Source organism: Callithrix jacchus, chromosome 10 (genome assembly GCF_049354715.1).
Source record: "Callithrix jacchus isolate 240 chromosome 10, calJac240_pri, whole genome shotgun sequence".
Lineage (NCBI taxonomy): Eukaryota > Metazoa > Chordata > Mammalia > Primates > Cebidae > Callithrix > Callithrix jacchus.
The window spans coordinates 61,813,596-61,825,738 of record NC_133511.1 but is presented as its reverse complement, the minus strand read 5'-3'; the positions used below and the strand labels follow the sequence as shown (position 1 = coordinate 61,825,738).

Sequence of the window (12,143 nt, the reverse complement as noted above, 5' to 3'; positions counted from 1 at the left end):
CTGCTTTGTCCTGCCTTGGCCCATGATGATATCTCTAAATAGAAAGCCCTTTCCTTTCTAGGGAACAGCTACCCATCCAAGTATCACCTTCTTGATGAACGTTTTCCTACTCCCACAACAACCAATATATAATGCTACAACAGCACTTACCACAGTTTATTAGCACTTAACTTTGGGTCTTTCTCCCTCATTTGAGTTGCTGATATACAGGGACGGGACTTCCTTATCTCTATGCCTGGCATAGGGCCCAATTCTAAAATAAGAACTCTGCATATTTAAGAAGCACAAAAATTAATGAACTCCACAAGTTTCAGATTGGTTAAGGGATGTTTTAACCTTGCAAGATCACAGGAGAACACAGACCTTCTGTTTCTGCCTAGCTACTGTGGCCAACCCCACAAGCTCCTTGTTGACAATTGTTCCACGGGCACCAGGCCTGGATGCCATCAGGCCCAATTACCTCCTGGATTTAGGCAGCAGTCAGAAGGGCTGAGAGCTGGCTGGCTCAAAGACCAGTGCTCTGAAACAGCCCTTTCTAGGCCACTGAAACCCACTCAAGATAAAAAAATCGCATAAATCACAATATCACACACTTGGCCTTTTAATTCTTATGGTGCTTCGGGGTTTGAGAATCCCTCTAAGTGGAAGATTCCCAAAGGTTAGGATGCTGAGTTTCTGACCTATTGATTTTCTACCCTGTGCAACGAATTAGAAAGTCCTTTAGTATAAATATAAGGGAGTCATACAGACTTGTCTGGACTAAGCCAACTGGTAGGCCATTATTAGGAAGAAAGGGTTAAGTGTTTTGATTTTTTATTCATATCTTCAACTTTCTATTCTCCTAATAACCACCTGCGAGTGGAAGAATCAGCAATGATTGATATATCTTCCAAGTGGGAAAGTAGAACACATTTGGTTTTCTTTATCCAAGTTAATGCAACAGAAAAATGAAGGTTAATTCTATGACTAAGCTAAGGACTGAAATGGTACTCATGAGCCAGCTGCCCCATTTTACACATGGGGAGAGTGAAGCCCAGGGCCACCGAGTAGCCCGTGTAAGGATGCATAGGGAGTCGAAGCCAGAGCTGGAATTCAGGTCTTCACCCTCAGCTAATGAATGTTCTATAAGACGAGCGCCTCTTTCCTTGGGCTTTGACTGTCTAGCACTTTTTAAAAACCCAAAGTAAAAGCCATTTCTATTACAAAAGGTATCTGCTGGAGTGAGTGAGGATACCCTCCCAAATTAGAGGAGAAGAGACCTTGACCAAAGATAACTCAACCTCAATCCCTTGGAGAAGCGTCCCTCTGCAGCTTCTGTGATGAAGAATTAGATGGTCTCTGTTTATCCACCTCCAGTGAGGGAGACCCATAACTCTGCCAGACATCTCATTCTACTGTTGAATTGTTAGACGCCTCTTTCTTCCATATGCCTTCTCCTCTATACTGGCTGCTGCATAACAATTACTTTCATTTACATTAGTTAATTTTAATGGATTCAAAGGGAACACCTGTGATACGCACTCATCCCTAAGTCACATGTGCAGTTTTTTGCTCGTGCCACAGGTTCCCCAGACTGGACAACTGGTGTGTTGGTGGCCTGTTAGCTCAGTAATACCTATTCTCCACTCTGGGCCTCCTGCCCTCTGGAGCTGCCTGGGGCCCATGGGTGCCGGAGCCCTACCTCCATCGTTGTCTTTGCTGTCACCGCAGGCGGTCTCCATGGAAGTGTCACAGCCGGCTCCTCTCCAGCCCAGCTGGCAGACGCAGTGCCAACCATTCAGGTCTAAGGTACATCTGCCATTGCCATTGCACAACCCAGGGCAACCCTCTGCAAGACAAAGTACAGAGTCGAGGTCTGATCACCCAGAGTCAACTACCATCACACACACTCACACACTACCTGCCAACTTGCAAAATGCCTTCATATCCATCAGCACACGAATGCCCACAGCAGCCCAGGGAGGCAGGTATCATTGGGAATTGCCACTTGACAGAGAAGGCAACTGAGGCTCAGAGAGGTGAAAGGACTTGCCAAGGTCGCACAGTCAGAAGTGGCAGGGACAGGGCTGAAACCTGCTGCATCTAAAAGCTCCTCTTTCAAAAGTGACAGGGATTCTGGAGCTAGAGTCAGTAGAGGTCGGCCTGTCAGAAACTATCCAATGAAGCTTTCTGCCTGATCCATGCTTCTTGTTCTTTCTTGCGTGTTCCTCTGATCTTTGGCAGCTGTTTAGCACAAAGGAAACATCTTTCTGTCTATTCCTCGCTTTCCTCAGCACTTCTGGGTATCATTCTAAAGGGTGTTACTTTTTCCAACTCTTGTAGTAGGTCAGTGTTATTGGACCCTAGGCTTTTCATTTATTCTGTCCTATTTTCTCCTAAACAACTGTCTTTGCTTTGAAGAAGAGGGCTTGGGGCTTTTTCTTACCATAATGTCTATAGCTACACTTAGAAAAGGGCTCTGCCCTCAGAGGAGCTGCGATCACCATTGTGAAAGACTAACTAGGGCTGCCTGTGAGTGCAACGGAGGTACAGCCAGGCTGCTCTGCTCTCATTATACTCATATGCACACATCTATCTGCCTGTCTGTCATTTATGAAGCACCTTCTCTGGGCTAGCACTGGAGGTACAGAAATGAGTTAGACCTATTCTCATTCATGAGGAGCATGAAGCCTATCAAAGGAGACAAATTTATATAGGCAAAAAAATTCACTGCTAAATGCCCTAAAGCAGATGTACAAAATATGGTGGGAACTTAACACAGGTGTGGCCATCTGAGATGGCTGTAGATGATTTGATCAAGAAGGGTCAGGCAGTATTTTGTGTTGGTTCTCCTTGGACCATATTATAAAGTGTGGAGTTTAAAAAAATGCTATTAAAGTAGATTTGCAGGCTTTTTGATTGCTACATCATTGAACCTCCCTGAGTTTGTGGCTCAGAAATCTATGTTTGAGAATATGTTAAGTTACAGGGTTCACTTCAGCTTCTATTGTGCTACTTGGTTTTCACTCAAGTCCTTATATTAACAATCCTGCCAAACCCCTTCTCCAAGGGGCTATCAAAAACCACCTGTCACTGGCATACCTTCCATCTCCTCTCTGCCCCTGCTCAGCCATGGGAGAGGTATGGATGTGAAAGCACTGTGTCAGCTATAAAGCATAATTTGTTTTATCATTATGAGCAGAAAAGTACTCCAAATATGGCTACAAACTGAATCTTCTGCCACGAAGTAATGGGAAATTGACTCATTATTCTTAAATGGGCCAACAAATGTGAAAGTCGTTGTCCAGTACAAGACCTGGCCCAAGAAACCACTCATTTAGTAAAATGGCTGATCAGAACCTAAAACCCGAGTGGTTCAAGGACTTTTGATAGTTGACTGTTACTCAAAAGTAAAAGAAAAGAACATGTTTATTTCCACTCGAGATGTTCAACAAAGCAACCAATCAATCTGGCCACTGTGTTTTCCATTCAAAGGAAGAAACATGTATCAATTGTATACTCCAGCCTAGGAGCAATTCCTTGAAATTTAGAAGTACATGTAGACTATGGGTTTCTGTACAGCAGGAGCCTGCTGGGAAAAATGGGAGGCAACCAGCACGGCCACTCCAAAAAGTGACTGAGAAAGAAGTTGTAAAAGTGAGCCTCAGGAGCAGAGCCATGACACACAGGTAGCTGTCCAGGCAGTCTGACTTGGTTGTCAACATCAGCCACCTCTAGTGATCTAAGCAATCACAGCTTTCTGTTTTCTTCAATTCGTCTCATGTCAAATTTTGTCCGTCCAGCTGGGACTTGTTTTCAATTAAGTTTGTATTTGGAATTAGTCATGGAGGAAGTAGGGTCTGATCTTGAAGAATGATAGCTGACTGCTTCCTTTTGCTGTAAGATATAGCCTCTTATAAGATGCAAAGAGTATCTCTTGTGTAAGAGCACAAACTTGAGAGGCATATCAAAGTTTGGCTGTACCATTCAGTGGCTGTATGACTTAGGCATGTTACTGAATTTCTTTGAGCCTCAGTCTCTTTACTTATAAAATGGGGTTGTTGGGAGGTTAAATAAGATAAGGTATGCATGATGCAGAAAGCCTGGCATACAGCTCAAACACAATATCTGAATCTTCTACTCACCTTTACCTTCTCTCTATTTTGGGCAGAGGGCATATAATATCATGTGCTGTACCCATAGCCTCAGGTGGGGCTCACAGAAAGGCAAAATAGGAAACTGAGGCAGTTATCTAGATCAGAGTCAGCAAACTTGTTCTGTAAAGACCCAGAGAATAAATAGTTTAGGCTTGTGAGCCATATGGTCTCTTGCAATTACTCAACTCTGCCATTACAGCTTGAAAGCAGCCATACATAATTTTAAATGAATAAGCATGGCTGTGCTCCAACTAACTTGATTTACAAAAATAGGTGATAGGCCCGATTTGGTCTTTGGGGTGTAATTTGCCAACCTCTGGTTTTAGATGCTTCAGGACAGTGAGACAATGACAGCTGCCACATACTAAGGGTTTACTAGGGCTGGCCACTGTGCTAGGCATTTTACATAAATTTCTAAAATAAGTAACTTTTTGTTAAAAATGTTCAGATATGGATTTTCTAGAGCAGATCCAATTTCACACCATTTAATCCTAAATTTTTAATAAAAGCCATGTGTTATAAAAGAGTGAGGACGTTGGAGTTGGACAAACCTCAGTTCAAATCCTAGCACCATCATTTTACTTACTATCTGTGTTAAAATTGGCAAATTATTTAACTCTAAGCTTCAGTTTTCCCATCTGTAAAATGGAGATAATACCTGATTCAAAGAGTATTTGAGAATATTAAATGAGATAAGATATACCAATTATTTATCACAGTGGGTAACATAAATAGGCATTCAATAAATGAGAGGTGTAAATCACATTGGATTTACTTAAGTTTGTATAATTTCACTAAGAAATTCATAAACAAGAAAATAACCCTTTGCCATTCCAAGTTGTATAATATTTATGTCAAAAGCTATGGTTCTCATAAATAATTTCTTCCCAAAGACAGCCAAGACAAACACTGGGCTTGTCTCATGGCGCCATGAACATGCAGTGTGGTGGGAGGTGGCATGATGGGTTCAGGATCGTGAGTCCCAATACAGGCCACCATTCATGCTTTCCTAGCATACTGTACCTCTCTCAATAGCAGCTGTCCTAAGGATACTTAAATGATCAATTCTGCGATTAGTTTCATTGTCTTACTTCTTCCGTTAGAATGTACCAGTGCCTGCACCTAGCAGATACTCAATATGTATTTGTTAAAATGAATTAACAAATGAGACAAGAAACCTGGGTTCTGTCCTGACTAATCTGAGGGGAGTTGGGAAAGTTACTTTCTCTCTTTGGGCCTCAGTTTCCCCATTTATAAAATAAGGATATGGATGAGATGATCTATTAGGTCCTTCTGGCATAACCAACCCAATAGAGTAGGTCGAAACAACTTCAAGTTAGTTGATTCTGTTCTTAAATTCAACAAACTTTACTCAGTACCTGGTGGATGCTGGACTCTGTGTTAGTTTTGGGGTACACAGAGACAAGATATATCATCTGCCCTAACAAATTGTACATTCTTTTTATTTATACCATACTTTGTTCTAGGAAGGGTTGAAAATAGGTCTTATAATCACAAACCACACTCCTCAAAGGGAACCTTGGGAAACAGTAGTTCTGCGAGGTCCCCAACAACAAGCTTCTGCAGTCAAATAAGTTTGGGAAACACTGCATCCTGTACTCTTATATTCACACTGAGTATCAACATATTGAAGACTCCAAGAAGTCATAGAATGAAGAAAGCTGCTTATTTGATTACTAGAGCATTTTACAGTTTGACCTCAGAACTCTCTCCCCCAACCCCGCTACTAACCTGTGTAATATTCCATTCCATGGAACCCTCTCTGGGAAGCCCTGCTCTAGTGAACTCCTGTGGGCACATGGCATCTTGGGCACATAATCCGTGCTGCTCTGAGGCTGCCTGAAAAGATCATCACCAGATCTTTAGTGGGATTAGGTCAATGAATCATTGAGGTGCCAGTTTGGAAGATGTGGAGCAGGAAGAGTTTGGAAGATGTTTTCAGGGAGGGTTAGCTCTAGATGTGAAATCACAGAGAATCACAAATGTGAAAATCCACAGTCAATTTCTTCAAATGAACCAAGTGATACCCTGAAGATCTGCATTATCCTATAAGTTTCAGATGGACTTTGAGTACCTGTGGGTGGAACAAGATTTGCTTTCATCCAGCCATTTGCTTCCAGGGTCATCACACCCCCATTAGCCAGCATGAGGAAGCCTCCTCCAGGATGACTTGTTGACTTTCTTAAAGTAATGTGCCCATCCTTACCCACTGCTGAGGCTGATTAATTCCACAAACCCCAAAACTTATCAATAATTCGGAGAGCCCACCTGACAGTAATAATCCCTTCCGGAAGGACTCATACCAGGCATTTGCTAGAGTCAAAATAATGTAATTTTAAAGTTTAGAGAAGGGATAACAAAGCTTTTCAAAAGAAATAATGCCCTTTAAATGACAAGGGGCCACTTTATCTTCAATCTCCTGCTAAGGCCTATGAAGAAGCCCTCCTTGCAGCTAGCAACAGGTATGATTAGAAGACTTTCAGAATCCTTGAAGGTCTGCAATATGCCTATAATATATCAAATGGCCCACTTATTTATGTTCCTCTTATCAGTCCTTTGAACTTTTTTTCTCTATATTCACTTCCCTAGACAAAGCCATCATCATCTCTTATCCAGATGACAGCAATAGTCTGCTAATCAGTCTTCTTGTTCTCAATAGTCCCTCCTCCATTCTCCTTTCACAGTAGGGCCAGACTGATTTTCCAAATCACAAACGTGATCTAGTTATGATCTTGCTTTTAAAAACCTTCGGAGCCTTTCTCATACCTTATGTTAAATCCAACAATCTACAAGGCCCCAACAATCTAAGTTGGTGGGGTGGCTACTTTCTAAATGGTGGCCTTTGGACTTCCCTGTCATAACCCTCATCATACTTTGTTGGAATTATTTATTTTAGTGTCTTCTCTGCTAGACTGCAGGCACCTTGAGAGCAGGGACCACGTCTGTTGTGTGGTATTCATATTTCCTAGCACTAAGGAGTTCAGCATATTTGTTGAGTAAATGTTGTTTCTTTAGTCTCTACCAAAGCAACTGGGAAGCAATGAAAAAAATATGGCCCATCTCTGAACAGTCAAGTACTCTACTCTGACAAGACCTGAGCTTCCATTAGACAGATCTCTGAATTCGTTTTTTCAGAAATTAGTATCCACCATACCAAAATATCAATCAGATGAGGGCTTGGGTCAGACCTAGATTTTGACAAGAAACATTTGCCTTTTAAAGCAAGTTATGATTCATTGACCTAATCGAACTAAAGTTCTGGTGATGATATTTTCTGAACTAAAGATCAGAACAGGTGATTTGGGAAAGAATATGGGCCACTTCTCAGTGAGGGTGCCAGTTTGGAAGATGTGGTGTGGAGGAAAATGTATTGGGAATTACGGACATTCTCAGTGACTTATGGCAACAGAAGAGAGAATGTTGGAGATATGGATAAAGCCAGGAAATGTAGCATCTTGGCTCTGCTGCTTATTAGAATTGTGACCCAGGATGACCCACTCAATTTCCTCAACTACAGTTTACTCTTTCAATCAAATGCGTATCATTATATCTGTTCCCCTAAAAAAAAAAAATCACACAACTCACTTCAGACTCAAGGATGTGAAAAACTTCACATAGTAGAAAAACTTTCCATCAAATAGATGGTAACATGATAAAAGTTAGCCCACCCTGAAGAGTCCTCTGCTAATGATAATGTTTGAAATGCCTGTTTTAAAGAGGCTCGGAGGTACTACTCTTTCTTGCTGGAATGATTTTATTCTCAATTGAGGACCAGTACATGAAATATGAAGACCCTCGCTCCTCCTCCATCTGCTGGGTTCTATGCAACACCTTTGCTGTACTTGGCAGAGCCGTCCCAGCTGAAAAGCATTTAGTCAGTTATGTTACCCCAAAATCCTTTCCATAAATTTTAAAACAGCTGTTGCTACCTCTTATTAAATGCCAATTTAGCCTTTTCCTTTACAGTTTCAAAAATTCATCTAGCTAATGAAGTCCTTCTTCAAATTAAGGGTGAGAACAAGAATATGATGATAAAACAGCCTAATGCATACTTATTGAGCATCGCTCCTGCCCATATACTGAGCTGTTGGTATTTGTTATTTCACTTAATCCTCATGCTAGCCCTATGAGGTGGGTCCTGTTAGCAAGAGAAGAGAAGTTAAATCCTTCGTGTGTTGAAGCTGGGATTCAAACCCAGGCGGTCTGACTCCAGAGTAGGTCCCTATCTGCTGAGCACATTTTTTGTACCAGGTGCTGTGTTAGGGCCTGAGAATAAAAAGATGAATAGGACATGGTATTTCTCCTCAAGGAGCTTAGAGTCTTTTAAAAGCACACATATCTGATTATTCTGAGATTTATTCTTAGAGCAATGTGGTCTATTTGGAAAATTAGGTACCACCTAATTAATGTAAATGTTGAAAAAGGAAGGAATTACTTTGCCTTTAGGGAATACTCTTCAAAGATAAAACTTACCAAAGTCAGGCCTTCTCTGAAAAGGAAAAGAAACAAACAAACAAAACAAACAGACCATCTGCTCCCTGAGGTCAGGGGTCTGTCTGTCCCCTCGTCCCCAGACCCTGGCACGGGTACCTAGTACACAGTGGGTGCTCCACAGATGCCTGTTGGATGAATAAACACAGTAGAACTAAAAAGTGGTCCTGAAAATTTTTTGCTCTTGGGTCCTCTCAGGCCACCCACCCTGGTTGCCAGCATCTTAATTCTGGTGGACCAGGGGCCATAACAGATGGGCAGGGTGACATGAGATGGGGTGGAAAGAGTGAAAGGTTTATGTATGTGGGGCAGGGGGAGGGAAAAACAAAAGTACAATGGTGTTGTCAGAAACAGATCTGAGCATCTTTCGGGGAGAACAACACTCAAGGTATATCAACCACCTATTGACTGAAAACCTATGTCCTTTGGGTAATGGATGCTGTGACAAAACTGGGGATGTGGTAGCATCTAGACATCATGCTTATGGGGTGTATATATATTTTTATATACACATTTCTTCTTTTATACTCATACACAATCACACACACACAAAGACAACAGGAAAATAGAGGAAGGAAGACCATACCTTTAACTACCCTATCCAGATAGTGAGCTAGGGAGATAAAAGACAGGACATTTAAGGTAGGATCGAGTAAGTGCAATACCGCCTGCCACATAACCATGCCAGATGCTAAAGAGACAAAAGGATTGTGCCCCACGTTTGGGACTGGCCTATGCCATGGTGGGGAAAATAAAACCAAAGACAGGACGACAAGAGAGAGGAGGAGGGAGAGCAAGCATTCTCCAGGAATGGCCAAAAGGAACTTCAACTCATTCTGTGATCTAGGCATTTGGAAATGTGATCACAGAAACAAGAAGACATATAAATAAGGAAAACAGGCAAAGGAGGATGGGAAGCTGCAAAAGTGGCCACACTCGTGCTCTGCCAGCTTTGCCTGGCTTTACAGAAAACCAGAGCCTGTCTCTTTGACTACTCAGAGCAGCATCCACCCTCCCTACAGGTGAAGCAGCCATACCAAGAACAAGTGGTACCCCATCTGGGCATTTCCAAGAAGTTGGAATTTAGAAATATGCAAAATTTGAATCATCTCTGATATGCACTAGCAAAGGAGGTTGAATCTTTGGTCAGATATACTGCTATATTGTCTGCTTGCCATTCTTGAATTTTCCACGTACACGTGCCTACACATGCTTAAATGCTGAATGCTTAGTGTTCTAAGTTAGATGCATCCCTCCTTTGTGCATCTTACACAGACTATGAGGTGCAGGTCAATGGATGTCACCGTAAAAAACAGGACAAAGAAAAGAAAACCTGACCACTTTTCAGTGCTTATTAACTCTGAAGACAGAATGATGTGTGCTTTGTTTTCCAATGGAGGGGTTGTGTCCAAGCCTTGAATTATTTGGCCTTCTAAAGTTTTGCTTATTTGAGGATGGGTATCAAAGGTTGCTCCGAAGTAAACCCCACTGTGCATATATATGGGTGTCTGGCTGTGTGTTTAGAGCAGGGCAGGCCTCTTAAACCCTGGCATAAACCACTAATACTATTTCACCTGCCCTACCTAGGCTGCAGAGATAGCGCTTCGAGGAGCTTCTCTTTCCCATCTCTCCACACCTGCCCCTAGTGTGTTCTGCAAAGGCTATGTAGCTGGGCAGTCTCCTGAAGAATATGATGCCTTCAGCCAGGCTGCACTCCAGCTTCAGCTCAATTTCACCATATGAATCAAAAATCCATCAGATAGGACTGGACTGCAACGGTGCGGCCTTATCAGGAATCCCTAGGGCTCTTGAAACATTTTTACTCTCTTCAGAAAAAAAATATAAATTATATTTTTTCATTTCTCTGGATAGAACAGACATTGTTGTTCATCAGTATATATTAGTCTCAAAGACTAGTGGATGAGAGGCTGTGTTCTCAGTTCAGGTATCCATGTGGTCTCTGGTTCAAGATGAAATATGCTTCTGGAGGCTGCACAGCCAAGTGGAAAATTGGGAAGAGGAAATTTTAACTGAGGCCACATACTTTTCTTAATTCTTATAGATGTTGTGGAGTCCATGAGATGCAGAATATAATATGGGAACATGAAAGAGAGTGCTTACTAAGCAGGGGTGAGTAAACAAAGCTATGGAATGCCAAGCAGTGAAAAACGGGGACAGCTCACACGAAAAATGGCCTAGGAAATATCTCTGGCTAAAGGGAAAGCTTTCTGGATTCTTGGTCCATTGTCACTTTAATCTTATTCAAGCTAATTCGTCTAATTTTGCAAAGTGGCCTAAAATTTCTTATTATCTCATCTCCCAGGATATGCTATCAAAGAGTAAGAATACATAGAATTACCCAGCTCTAGTGGTTTTCTTAGCTTTCATAGCTGCAGAATTTTTTGGAGGGTCCTAATAATATGTTCTTGTAATAACTCTGTATCCAGTTACAGAAGAGGTGGAATGACCCTACATTTCTTTCCCAAGGATGGCTAGGCTGGATGAGACTCCATCACTGGGATCCAAGTGGTCATATCACTATACAGCATCCACTTTGAGGGAGTTCTCTGACGAAAAAAACTTTGTTTCCAAACTTAATGGTGGTATCATGGTTCTGGTAGTGAGTGAAGATTATATCTATTCTAAAGGGTAATCTCTCCAGGGCCAGTGTCTGACTTAAGAGAGCTCCCTCTCTTCTAAAGCCATTTCAGTTTCAAGAACCATGTAATCATGAAGAGCTCTACTCAGTGAAAATATGTTTTGGATACCTTTACAAATTCTTACTAATTTCTCCAGACCATAGGTAGGAAAAGAAGTCACTGGAAATGGTTACCATCAGCATTGCGAGTTTTCAGGAGACAAGAGTAGACATTCAAAACTTCAAATCCTGACTCCACAAATCAAAAGGGATTCCTTTGCTACAAAGAGCAAAGGAAACTTTGAATCACAAACCACACTGTGAATCCAAAAGCTGCTAACAGCTAGTCAATACCAAGCCCGTGAGTTTTCCAGGAACGGAATGGACCTGCCTTGTCTTTGGCTATTAAAAATGGGAGTGACAACTGAGTCTTTGAACTTTAGTGCCATGTATTTATAAAAGTCCATACTGTACGCTGCTTTTACTGTTTGAAATCCTTGGCACATATGCTCTTGGGTACAACTGTTTAAAAATTCATGATTTTAAAGCACCAACTTTTAGAAAAGATGATGCAGAGTCTGCATTATGGAAGGTGGATTCAGGACTTCATCGATTCCTGCATCTTTCTCTTCAGAACTTCAGGATGAAGACGACGGCAGTAGTCATCTTTCCTCTTGCGCCACACTTCTTTCTTTGGCATTGGACAAACGTTTCTCATGTTCCTACTATGTTCTTATCTCCATGTGAAGAGTTGGAGATAGTAGTGACACTATAGCTATTTATGCCACAGACTGAGCTTTTGGCATGAGGTTGGTCTGTGCAGTCTCAGGTTTCTTTGGCATTTCTCTGATCACCAA

The 12,143-nt window shown here is 41.8% G+C and overlaps 1 protein-coding gene across 27 annotated transcripts in view; it reads right to left on the bottom strand.

Moving 5' to 3' along the window:
- The window catches only part of TENM4 (teneurin transmembrane protein 4), a 3,204,727-nt gene that overhangs the window by 108,088 nt on the left and 3,084,496 nt on the right, over positions 1-12,143 (bottom strand). For 20 of the 27 annotated variants that reach the window (XM_078340117.1, XM_078340116.1, XM_078340121.1 and 17 more), the window contains 2 exons: positions 9,235-9,261; positions 1,682-1,828 (listed from right to left, as the gene is read on the bottom strand). In XM_078340117.1, the coding sequence (XP_078196243.1) occupies positions 1,682-1,828; positions 9,235-9,261 (174 nt within the window). The remainder of the gene's footprint in view (positions 1-1,681; positions 1,829-9,234; positions 9,262-12,143) is intronic. The other 7 variants (XM_054241402.2, XM_054241403.2, XM_054241409.2 and 4 more) reach the window with 1 other exon arrangement.